At 42.6% G+C, this 13,656-nt stretch overlaps 1 protein-coding gene across 1 annotated transcript in view; it reads right to left on the bottom strand.

The window, feature by feature from the left end:
* Positions 1-13,656, bottom strand: part of cacna1ba (calcium channel, voltage-dependent, N type, alpha 1B subunit, a) — a 331,900-nt gene that overhangs the window by 36,795 nt on the left and 281,449 nt on the right. The window contains 6 exon segments of the mRNA XM_034200269.1: positions 2,939-3,054; positions 5,981-6,088; positions 6,964-7,069; positions 11,478-11,574; positions 12,726-12,853; positions 13,231-13,381. Of these exon segments, the coding sequence (XP_034056160.1) occupies positions 2,939-3,054; positions 5,981-6,088; positions 6,964-7,069; positions 11,478-11,574; positions 12,726-12,853; positions 13,231-13,381 (706 nt within the window).

Here is a 13,656-nt window from a genome sequence, read left to right as displayed (position 1 = left end):
GTGGTTAAATCTAAACTGGGTTGGAAAAACGATAGACGCGGCCGGGCTAAAATAACTGGATGGCCTACCTGCCTGTCAGCCTTCCATCTGTGCACAAACTTATCTCGTGCCCTCATTGGTCATGTGCGCGTCCGTGTGTGTTGGAGGAGGGGCTCTGTAAGGAAGTCTGAAGGAAGAGGCAGATTTTTTCCGGTTGTGTATTTTCAAATTCTAGCGCACTCGAGCTGGTTTCTCCATTCTTACCTACCCTACATTTAACTCTTTTTAGGGTGCAGCTATATGTTTTATTTATTTCAAAGTGGGCCCATTTTAATTATATTTGGTTTCCTTCAAATGTGCAGAGGACTCCCCAAGTGCTGTGTTTAATTTATTTTAAAGTAGGCCTGTGTATTATTTGTAATTCTCCTTATAGGAGTTCTTTGTTTCTTATTAGAGGTTAACAGTTTTATATAATGTAATAAATAGCCAGGGTTGGGTTGTAACGGAATACATGTAACGGAGTTACGTAATCAGAATACAAAAATCAAGTATTCAGCTCGCGTTACATTTGTTAACTGTGTTCTTATTCTCAGCGTCCAGGAAAGAGAAGCTTAAAAAAAGGAGACTAAATGGAGTCTCTGGAGGTTCAAAATTGGTACTTTAATTAATAAAAAAGGCGCGGTAAAGTCACAAACCGGATATGGTCCAACAGCTGTGCATCTGGCTCTCGTTAGCAGAGAAAAGAGGCCGAACCCCTCAGGTTTCGCTGTTTAGCTTCTCCTGGCTCCTCCCTGGGGGCCGGCTCTCCACGTATTTAATGTCCGTTGTTACGCATATCACAGGATACAGACATTGTACATTCAATATATATCTAAACACGCCTTTTCTCCTCCTTAACTCTTTCATGACTTTTCATTTAACACATTCTAAACGCTGTAATCAATACTCCAAAAAATACAGGAAATACTTCACAGCAATTTGATTTCCGGTCGTTCCGAATGTTGTGACATGCTACCCACATCTGTAAACGATAACGTACTCAAATAAACTGTACCTTCATTTAATATCCAACAATAATAATATCTCAACGTCTATAGTTGTAGTGTTGAAATCAGTAGGTTTCGGTGTGCAACATCATATCATATCGCTGCTAAATTCACCTCTATAGGAAATGGTATATTAGCCTCATGCTAAATGCTAACCGGAGATGAAGGATTTTCAGAATAAAAGCTTAACTGGTTGTGCACAAGAACTTCTGGTTTTTCAGTATAAAACAGCATTTAAACTAAAGGTACATTTAAGGTACATTATGCCATCAAAACATTGATTTTAATTTCTAACACATTTGAAAAACGAGTAATCTGATTACAGTTACTTTCGTAAACCTGACAAAACTTTTGTCCAGTTTCTGAACTCTGTGTGCTAACAGCTAACGGCTGATGTTTTCTGGTTGAACGTCAGTGACGGCAGGCTGAGATCCTCACCGCTGATTGGCTTCCGCGTGAACGCGTCACGTGAATTTGACACTCGAGTTGAAAAAATTGAACTCTCGCGTTTGACGCAGCACCGTTCAATCGCGTGATTCGCGCCGCGTCCACCGCTTCATGCTCGCCGTCGGAGCGAATTCGCGTCTGACCGCGTCTCTGCATTGACTTTATATGTAATCGCGCCGCCCCCAAACATCGCGTCCGGTGTGAACGCAGCATAATAAATGCAAAAAACTGTAGTTTTTGTCTGATATAACAATAAATACAACTTTATAAGTTATCAAGCTATGAAATATGTTTTGCGGCTCCAGGCAAAAATATTCTTTGGGAAGAAGGAGCAAAATGGCTCTTTTGGTCAAAAAGGTTGCAGACCCCTGCCCTAGGGGGACATTCGTGTACTGAAGGAGGTCGCTGAGATTTTTAAAAATATTAATTACAAAAGTGCTTTATTCTTAAAATAATTATGAGCGTTTAGTCTACAGTAGTTGCGAGCTCATAGAGTTCAATAGTGAACCCAGAAATGTTGAACACCCCAAGGTTTGATGATAGAAATGTAAAGTACGGGTCCCCAACATAATAGAAACATATGTTGGGAAATTTACAAAACATTTTTTAATTAGTATTCAGGATAAAACATTTCAGTTTTAACCAAAAAGTGGCCATATTTATACTCTCGGTGGGCTGATTTAGATACATTTTGGGAAGTTTGAGGGGCATCTGGATCATTTGGATTGGACAGATTGCTTATTTATTTGAAAAGGAATTGTCCACAGTAGAGATCATCATGTTTTTCATCTTCTGCTCTCTATATCCAATGGTCGCAACACTGCTCATGGTCAAAATCAGTACAAATATGGCCACTTTCTGGTTAAAACAGCAATTTTTGATCCTGTCAGAAATGGATTCAGCATCTTCAATAACCCCCAAAACCACTCAAAATGTTTCCAAAAGGGTCAAACCGTTTCTATTTACATAGGCCATAATACCATTAATGCTAATTAATGCAATGTATGCTGATTGTGCAAATTGCCCAACACATGCAGATTATCATGCGGGAGTTTCTATGTGCTGGGGACCTGTACTATACATCTATCAGAAAACTTTGGGGTACTCAACATTTCCAGCTTCACTATGCTGGCAACTAGACTATATACAGATAAGGTCATGTTTCCCACTAAATTGAAAGAGCACACTAAAAAGATGCAGCTCAAGCTAATTATTTAAGTGTGTGTATGCATGCAGGCATATAGATCCAAGGCTTTATTGTCATATGCACAGCAGCTACAGTGTAGATATGGCAATGAAAAACTGAAGTCCAAGGCTCCTCCAGCAGTGCAACATGAATATATATATATAGGGCTCATGCATATAGGTTTGCACCAGTCCTTCCAATGCATTTGCCTCAGTGCGCGTGTGTGTGTGTATATGTGTGTGTGTGTGTGTGTGAGTATGTAGGCATGTGTGTGTTGTACCTGGGAGCCTGAAGCGCCCTGTTGCTGCTGCAGCCGCAGCCTCCGCGCTCGGTTCTGCTTGTAGTAGTCAAAGATCATCAGGGCCGCATACACCTTCCCCACCGTCAGCTCATTGGCTGAGGAGGAGGAGAGAGGAAATGATGTGAGAGACATGTAGAGGGGAGAAGGGAGGAAGGAGAGGAGAGGAGAACAGGGGAGGAGAGGAGAACAGGAGAGGAGAGGAGTGTTGAGATCTCCATATTAGGTTGAATAATTAAAACGAAAGTAAGTTATAATCAAATATAATCAATTATATTCTTGTATAACCCACAATGAAAATGCTTCATATTTTATGCTTTTCTATATTACAGTATAAACAAAGTGGTTTGTTAAGTTGAGTGTAAGGCCTATAATGGTTTATGGGTGTCACTGATAAGAGAGGAGGCAGTTTCTTCCCTCTTTCCTTAAGCCCCTGTCACACTGTCCCGTAATTGACACCCGATGGACACACGATAAAGGAAATATTCAAATTCGGCTGTGATCGTAGCAACATCGGGCCATTCGTGAGGGCATCTAATCCATCGTATGACCGCCGGTGGAGTTTCTCAGGCTCCGGCAGCAACTTCGTGAGCGGCAACTTCGTAAGGCACTCGTGAGGGCATCTTGTCAAATCGTGTCATCTTCGTGTTATCATCGGTGCATTCACCATCACTCTGATCGGGGCGAATGCCCGATGGCACTGATGATAACAAGATGCCCTCACGATGGCCTTACGAAGGGCAAAATGGACACACGAATTCAACACGAAAATGAACCTTCGCAAGGTCCTTCGGCTATTTTTTGTTATGCCAAAGATTTTGCCACCGCTCACGAAGTTGTGAGAAACTCCACCAGCGATCATACGATGGCTTAAGATGCCCTCACGAATGGCCAGATGTTGCTACGATCAGAGCCGAATTTGAACATTTCCTTTATCGTGTGTCCATCGGGTTGTTTTATTGCACAACAAAATCATGTACACAACCCAATTTATGTTCTATGAAACTAAAAAGGATATAATATATTATTTTGAAGGCGAGTTGACAGAAAGTTGTTGTTGCTATGGAAACAACATGATGGAGAAAACTTAATCTTCTACATATAAAGACGGATAAAGTAAAGAACAAAGTCTGAAAATATCAGTACTGTATCATAGTACTTTAACATAATTGTTTGTGTTACTTTCGTTGCAGTTGTATGTCTTAAATGTAATGTAAATGTTGCCTTCGTGTGTGGTTCGGGGCCATCTTCGTGCGAAATTCACAATTCCATATTTGTGTGTCCATCGGGTGTCAATTTCGGGACAGTGTGACAGGGGCTTTACAGCGGTGCATAAGGAGGGGGGCTCCTGACTTATTGATAAAGAAGAGAGAGGGGGGGGGTTCCCCTGGTATACTCTCTCCCAGTAAAGCTCTCTCCCTGGAGAGCTGGGGTTTTGCTCTCGGTAAGGTTCTCTCAAACTTGGTAAATATCTCTCGAATTTCTGGGTTGAATGATTGGAATGAATTAATATGTGTTTGTGAGTATTAGTACCTGTGAGGATCTTCCTCCGAATTCATGCGGAATATAGGTATGTGTTTGTGAATGTTAGTACCTGCCATCTGTCGGAATATAGGAGTGTGTTTGTGAGTATTAGTACCCGCCACCTGTGAGGATCTTCCTCCGAATTCATGCGGAATATAGGTACTGTATGTGTTTGTGAATGTTAGTACCCGCCATCTGTCGGAATATAGGAGTGTGTTTGTGAGTATTAGTACCCGCCACCTGTGAGGATCTTCCTCCGAATTCATGCGGAATATACTGTAGGTATGTGTTTGTTAATGTTACCCGCCATCTGTCGGAATATAGGTATGTGTTTGTGAATGTTAGCTCCTGCCACCTGTCGGAATATAGGTATGGAATTGATGTGAATTGATTTGGTGAATGAAAGTTTGAATGTGCTTTTTATTATCACCGGTCATTTATGAGGCAATGCCTCTAAATTGTATCGGGAGATTTAAATATCACAACTGAATTGGGCAGTTGAAGTTACAATTTAGTCTAATAAATGTAAAACTGTGATTTAGGGTTGCATATTAGAACATGATCACAGCATGATACGTTTAGTATGATTATAATGTTGTAACGAGAGAAGGTAAAAACTCTATACGTTTGGACCATTTTTCTTCAAATAAACTGATCCCACCTTTTGGATTGGGACAACTTAAAAGACATCTGCGCTCTCCTCTTCTGCTTAAAAGGTAAGATTGCACCCTGCCATACTCACACTTAGGTAGGGCCACACCTCATTTACTGAAATCAAAATCCTTCGGGATCGCTTAAACAGATTTAAGAGAGTTGTCTGAATTGAAAAAGCAGTTCATTGAACCTGGTTCTTCAGGAGTTAATAGAGGTGAGATCTTGCTGACGTTGGTGGATCTGAGCCAAGCAGTACATTTACATAGACTCAATAACTTCGGTTAGGTCAATTAGTAGGCATGAGTAATTTGCCGGAATAAATTATCAGCCCTCCCGACTCTAACAGGAGAGGAGAACAGGAGAGGAGAGGACTAAAGAATCAAAATGAGAAAGAAAATGTGCTGAGTCATTCCTTACTCCACAATTCATTTATATTTACCCTGTGATCTCCCTAGTGGTTTACATAAGATAAAGGAAAGTATTACTCTGTACAGTGAGTGGTTTGATTAATTCACAGAAAGCAATTAAAATAGATTTTTAGGGGAAACAACGCATTGACAGAATTGTAGGGAAATGGATCTGTGTGTGAATTTGGTGGAGAATACTTCTTACCAAAAGGTGGATGCAAAACGGCAGAGTAAGTTGTGTCTACAGGCATGCACTCTTGCACACTAACATCTATAAAACATATCATAGTAAAAATACACTTACACATTTAGTTACTTTTATTAAAAACGGACTTTAGCCTATATTTGAAACAATGTGTCTCCCACCAGATCACTGCCTTCAGGTTGGAACAAGGAGAGTGTCTGAGGGTTCAGAATGTGATGTTGGTGAGAGCCTTACCTGTGTGTGGGGTTACCAGCAGATCCATGGTCTTCTGAGAGAGGCTGGGCCACACTGTGGACAGCTCCTTCTTTAACTCAGCGTCAGAGAGTCGCTGGGCTACCATGCCTGGAGATACACAGAGACACACTTTTAACCTTTTAATTAAAACACATAGATCAACTGCCAGCCACAGAACTGTATAAAGTGTTGTAATAAAAAAGGGAGTGAAGGAGAGATAGTAAAAATAATCATCTTCCAACTACACTGAACAAAAATATAAACGCAACACTTTTGTTTTTGCTCCCATTTTTCAAGAGATGAACTCAAAGATCTAAAACATTTTCTATATACACAAAATAACCATTTCTCTCAAATATTGTTCACAAATCTGAAAAAATCTGTGATAGTGAGCACTTCTCCTTTGCCGAGATAATCCATCCCACCTCAAAGGTGTGGCATATCAAGATGCTGATTAGACAGCATGATTATTGCACAGGTGTGCCTTAGGCTGTCCACAATAAAAGGCCACTCTGAAACGTGCATTTTTGCTTTATTGGGGGGGTCCGAAAACCAGTCAGTATCTGGTGTGAGGGGTAGGGTTAGGGTAATGTTGTGAATCGAGTGGCCTGTGTTCGTCGTCCATAACATACGCCTGCCCATACCATAACCCCCCACCACCATGGGCCACTCGATGGCACACACATTTAATGTTTCAAGTGCAGTTCTGGATTTTGTGCATTTAAACAGATGAATGGAAAGGCACCAACAGAAGTCAGTAGAAAATGCGTTGTGTGTTCAGACTTGTTAGACTGCCCTGTATTTGCTGTGATGGCATGGAAACTCTGAAATGGCTACTTCTGTATTTTATTTTCTCAAACCAAAGGTCAGAGGGATGCAAGGTTAACATTATTCATATTATGTCTTATCTCGAGTGGAAACCATAGAGGATGTCATACAATTCTCTATTCTAGCCACATGATAGTGTGGTGTGGTTTTCTAACCTGAGGCCAGTTTGATCTCCAGGGCAGTGCGGATGAGGGCCATCAGGGTGGAGGTGAAGTGGACGCTGTTGTCCTCGGCGATGGGCATGTTCATTTTGACAAGGCGCTGAGGAGAGGAGACGAGTTGTGACAGAGAGACTTTAGATGACTGAGTGATAGCAGACAGCCCCAGCAGAACATACAGGTCACCCAGAGAAAGCAGTCTATGTGCTGCTGCCCTTCAATACCCGCCATGGATTCACTCTGTTAGCATAAAGTACCTTAAAGGTGACTTGCTAAATTTTGTTATTATGTGTACAACATTGGCAATAGATAAAACGTTACTGAGACAGCACACAAAAGGCCTTCTCTACAAGAACGTACAGAGGTGACAAACTACACATTCACATTCACTGCTATTTGCTACAGTATGCACTACGCTGCAAGTCAAAGTGCACTGGTGCAAGACTGATATTGACCAAAATAAAGGTGAGAGTAGGCATGTAACGCATAACCATGACGTTGCCTGGACAGTCGCAGGAGCTCGACTCTGGTTGCTATCCTAGCAGTCATCAACTTGGTGTTGAGATGGTTGAGTATGCTCTATTGTACTGTATTGTAGTATGCTACATAAAGAGTGTGTATTCCACCAAGCCTGGGCAGCCTTAGAAGCAATACTTTGTTCGTATAGGACTTATGCCCCCACGAGATGCATACACAATGCTATTGGATTGTTTGTGTTTGAGTTGAGCTCCCCTGGACACAAAAAGCATTCACCTACATGTGCTATCAGTGGCAGTGCAGAGAGTAAGACAGACCATAGTCAGAAAGAGATGGGGGTGGAGAGCTGAGGAACTCACTCACTCACTCACTCACTCACTCACTCACTCACTCACTCACTCACTCACTCACTCACTCACTCACTCAACTCACTCACTCACTCACTCACTCACTCACTCACTCACTCACTCACTCCTCACTCACTCACTCACTCACTCACACACACACACACACACACACACACACACACACACACCACACACACCCACACCACACACACACACACCACACACACACACACACACACACACACACACACACACACACACACACACACACACACACACACACACACACACACACACACACACACACACACACACACACACACACACACACACACACACACACACACACACACACACACACACACACACAAATATGCATGTGGTCTGTCATTCCACTAACGCACAAACAACTACATGCTGCACAATCAATTACACAGACAGGAGAACAGTTAGTAATGTCCTATGCTGCAGGTGTTTAACATGTAAAGCAATTGAGAAGCTATATTTGATTTAAATATCAATCCTTTTTAAAGCCTCATAGAAGATATGCAAAAATGGGGTCAAGAAGATCAACATGGCAGATTTCAACAAAACATGTGGAAGTTTGTTTAATTTACAGTTTAAAAGGGTCAAAACTACTAGACCGGTTATATTCTATTGAGTTGTTAATATATTACACATTACACTTAATGTTTACTACCATTTTTAAAACCTAGATAATTCTCTAACATGAATCAATATTGCATTTAATCTGGGTGCCTGTGTGGCGTCACACCCCCGCATGCAGCGTTGTAGTTGTCTGCCAGAAGTTTTAAGCCACAATTGTTGGATACACATATAGGATTTGAGTCATCAGACATCTGGAAAGAGTGATATTAAACGTGAAACTGACAAGTGTGGGGCAAGGAACACTGAAGGAATCCTGACCAGGAAAAGCAAATAAATATTTCCATAATCCCATGCTTCTCACTGTGCCATCAAAGTCGTCTGTTATTGTTTTGACTTGAATGAAAGTCTGGTTGTAAAACTCAATTCAACTCAACTCAAACTCAAGTATAAAGAGGGGGCTCCAGCAACTCCAACCTGATCTAAAAAATAGCAATTGTCTCTAAAGTTCTAATGGGATCTGGGCACATAAGGGGTCGATGGAGATTGCTCCTTATTCGAGCCAGACTCAAGTGGATATTTGACAAATTATAGTGTTTGGCCCTTCTGCATAAGCCATCCAGATACAGATCCCACCAACTGCTTTATCAGGTGGAAATGCCATCCTAATCAATATTTATCTTAAAATAAATACACACGCACAGACAAACACACACACAAATATTTCCAACAGTGGATAGACTGAGATGAGCTGAGAGAAAAAGGGGATGGGCAGCAAAGACAGAATCATAAAGTGAGAAGCACATAGTATTACTCCCACAGAAAAGCAACAGAAGCTACACAAACACTAACCTACAAGAGCTCACACACACACACACACACACACACACACACACACACACAGCCTCACAGTAACACACACACACCCACTGCTCCACAGAGTCAAACCGGGGTATACCATTCAAAGGAAATAATAATATTACAACAAAAGGGAGAAAGAATCCTGCATAATTAAGTATAGGTATGTTGATTAAAATAACTGTATGTCTTAAAGAGCCTGTGACAGCCTCCCAACAACTGTTGTGCAATGAAATATTGGGCTACTGGTAATCTCGTACCGTCAGTTTAAAAAAGAAGGTGCGATACCGTTCCGATAAATATCAATCATTTCGAACATCGCAAAAATATAGCTAATTCTCTTGCAGATTGTCTCATTTGATTATGAATGTAACGTTTATATAGGGGAACTACACTGTTAGCAGTCACTTGGTATGCATGTATTTCATGTTAGCTTAGCTTCTTAGCTTGAGCTAGCTCTGTTTACTTCCAATTCGGAGGCAGCAGGCTCCGCCTCGGCTCCGCCTCGGCTCCGCCTCGGCTCCGCCTCGGCTCCGCCTCGGCTCCGCCTCGGCTCCGCCTCGGCTCCGCCTCGGCTCCGCCTCGGCTCCGCCTCGGCTCCGCCTCGGCTCCGCCTCGGCTCCGCCTCGGCTCCGCCTCGGCTCCGCCTCGGCTCCGCCTCGGCTCCGCCTCTTTGCCCTTATTTGCAGCAGGCGGGATTAGACTGACGTTGCTGTCAAGCCGTTAGTGGCCGACTCCGCCTACTAAGGGTTTCTCGGCAACTCTGCAGAATCCTATGGGTGATGTCAAAATGACACTTCGTCCATTTATATATACAGTATGGTTTAGGCACGTTAATAACGTTTTAATGAAGTTGACTACACTATATTCATATTTGTCAGTGCTTTCATGTCAATTCGGCGAACATAAACATAAATGATCGTGGTGAAGATGATGATTACATTAGGATTACAAATCGGTAGTGAGAGCTACTGAATTTCCTCCCGTAGGATGTGATATAAAAACAAATCGATTATTTTTGTAGTTGTAAACTCAAGTGGATGAAACTACATTTATTAGTGCTTTCATGTCAATTCGGCGAACATATGATACATTAAATGATCGTGAGGATGATGATTAAAAATAGTTTGTTTGAGCCGGTCTGCATTTCCTGATGAGAAAACAAACCGATGCTTTTTGTAGTTGTAGTACACCAACATGGATTAAACATGTGTTTTCTTTACCACAATGTTGGCGAAATTCATGGATAAAATGCACGGATTATTATTATTATTATTCCCACTCCGATCGGGACACTAGGTCCACCGTTTCCCCGCAGCGAGGCTCCCCCCGTTGACAGTTTACGTGGGCTGGGCTGGGTGCAGTGGCGGACTGGCCATCGGGACGAATCCCGAGGGGCCGGTACCGAAGTGGGCCGGTCGGATAAATCACTAGCACATCCCCAACTCCCCCCGTTGACAATTTACTAGCGAAGTGGGCCGGTCGAGAGTCCCGGGATGATTTTTAGTCCCAGTCCACCACTGGCTACATGACCGTATGATCGCCCATATTGACGCACCTAATTCCTAAACTTCTAACAGATACAACATAAACCGATCCTTCAGCTTCATATGAGCTCTCAGACACGTTCAAAATGAAACTGTCATCGCTGTCTGAGCTTGCTGCTGTGTGCACCATCGTGCGTTTACATGCAGATGCTGGGATCCGGAACGGTGCAGCTGGAGCTCTTGGCCTGCAATGACGTCACACATAATTTGGTGGGATTTGAAGAATCCCCGAGAAGATCCAGAATATGGTCAACATTGAAGGGCAGATTAATGGTTATCAAAGTACAAATATCCAAAATCAGTTCAGTAACGGTTTTCAAGGGGACAATATTTACTAAAATTGATGGGTTTGGATGATGGGGGAAACCTTTGTCACAGGCTCTTTAAGCTCTGTTATCATTGGAGATGGGTCTTAGGAGAGAAATAAAGAGTACAGGAGATGGGTCTTAGGAGAGAAAGAAAGAGTACAGGAGATGGGTCTTAGGAGAGAAAGAAAGAGTACAGACAGTAAAGATGAGGTAGGGGCTTAGACCAAAAATATCAGCGCACTAGCAAAACAAAGTGAAGAGAGGAGGGAACACTGCAGAGCACAGACGTTCACATTGGCTTGAGTTCACGCCAATGGGAGAAAGACTGTGGAGCACAGGAGAGAAGGTGGAGGAGGGTGAGGGTCTACCTTGTAGGCGACTCTTGGCGGACATTTCTTTCCCAAACCTAACGGCGGGGACATGTGGAGCAGCATCTGATACATATCGAGGTACTTGATACGGCCACTTGACAGGGTAGGAAATCAGAAATAAACAAAACAAAACGCAAACAGAGAAGGATGGGGAGTTAGAGAAGGAGGTGAGGAACAAAGGAAGAAGAACAAAAGAACAGGAGAATAATGGAAAGGAGAAACAGAAATCTGTGTTAGTAGATTTCCTAGGGTGAGATGGAAGGTGGATGTCATCCTCGGCCGCGGTGGCGGGGCACAGGGATGCATCGCTGTGGAGCTCAGGATCCCTGACAGGAAACATGGAGTGGTAAAGAGTGAGTTTGGTGGGAAAGGGGAGGAGGGAGAGAAGAAGGGAGGATGGGTTTACCCAACACACAGAATGCTGATGGGAGGGAAGAGAAATGACAGCATCTTAACGGGATGTCTGCCTCAGCATGCCAGCAGACATTCCACTGGAACCAGGGTGCACGGAGACAAAGGTTTCAATGCCAGCACAAGATAGGTCTGAGGCAGAGACATCTCCATCAAAATATTAAATCCTTCATCAGGCTTTGGACCTTATTCATATTTTTTAAGATTGAGTCAAGTCTTTTTTCATATAACAAATATGCCTCGATGTTTTACACGTTGTATACACATGTCCTGAAACTAGTGATCAGTACTTTGATGCTGATTATTAAAATGTGTGTGCTGTATAACTTTGCAGTGGCTTTGAAAGCTTTGTTTCCACTCCGACATCATCAACCAAAGCCAGTCAGTTTGAAGTGGCGGGTGCTAGTGTAAAGGCGATTTCATTGGTGCACAGCCATTCAGTTTAAAGTCTCTTGGCATAGAAGTACACAAAGCACCCTAGTGACGGAAATGTCAGGTATTTGCAAACCTTGTATGCTACCCTATTAGGGCAGTTCTTCCCTAAGCCAAGGGGGGGTGAGATAATTCGTAACAAATTGTACATATCCTTATAGGAAATCCGTCCGCTGTGGAGAAGAACAAGCACATAAATAAACAAACGTTCAAGACAACAGTAAATCAATAATCATCGGGCTGACTGCATACAACAAGCTATAGGAACAAGGCTTCTGCACAAGGCCGCATTTAGTAACCTTGGTAACAAAGGGGAAAGATAGTAGTAAAGTTAGGGTATCTGTTCCCCCCACTCTACTTTGTATGCTACTCTCGGGGGCCCAGAGGGAGGCGTGAACATACCATGCAGCCGGGTCGTACTCGGCCCACACCCGGATGAACTCATCGAGGTGATGAGGCCCCAGGATGGAGGAGTCTCTGGTTAGGTACTCAAAGTTATCCATTATCACAGCCACAAACAGGTTCAGCATCTGCAAAACATAAAGCACAGTTACTCCTGTGTTCGACCAGGTGCTGAAACTAGCAGTATATTTCAACAATTTCCTCATGTTTTTGTGTGTAAGTGACTAAAGACAACAACCACCCTGCTCTGTCAGTATATAAACTGCATCAATAAAGAGGAACGGCTCCAAAGAAGGGATTCTGATACAGATATGTCACTTTAACAGAAACTGAATGAACTGAATAAATAAGCAATCAACTTTGTTATCACGCTAGTTCTTGAAGAATCAGAATCAGGTTTAAAACCTAAGTAGATTTATTGACCTAGGGATGAGATCAATGTGAGCTTCCTGCAAAACCAACATGTCACATCTGAATGTAATGCTCTGGCAGACTTCAGACTAACCAGGAAGGAGCAGAGAAAGATGAAGGAGACAAAGTAGAAGTAAGCAAAATCACTGCCGCACTCTTTCCCCTGGGAGCCGGATCGCTCGTCACAGACTCGGTGACTCAGACATGACAACATGATCTCGTGCCAGGCCTCACCAGTTGCACTCCTGATAGAACAGAGGCAGAGAGAGAGACAGACTATACCTGAAGAGAAATACATGGCTGGCAGCATTTTTTATCAGCTACAGCTCCACGGATATTAAACAGACATTATAATGTAGAATGAGAAGTAGTTCAAATTCAGAATCAGAATCGCAATTCCTTTAATAGTCACACAGCCAAACAAGTACACAACCATGGCTACAAAATGTGTAGCAGCAATTTAAGTACAACTAAATGACATAAATAGCATATTAAGTATTGTGACCTTGAAAAAGATTGA

This window comes from Gymnodraco acuticeps, unplaced genomic scaffold, assembly GCF_902827175.1.
Source record: "Gymnodraco acuticeps unplaced genomic scaffold, fGymAcu1.1, whole genome shotgun sequence".
Classification (NCBI taxonomy): Eukaryota; Metazoa; Chordata; class Actinopteri; order Perciformes; family Bathydraconidae; genus Gymnodraco; species Gymnodraco acuticeps.
This window is presented reverse-complemented; position numbering and strand designations above follow the sequence as displayed.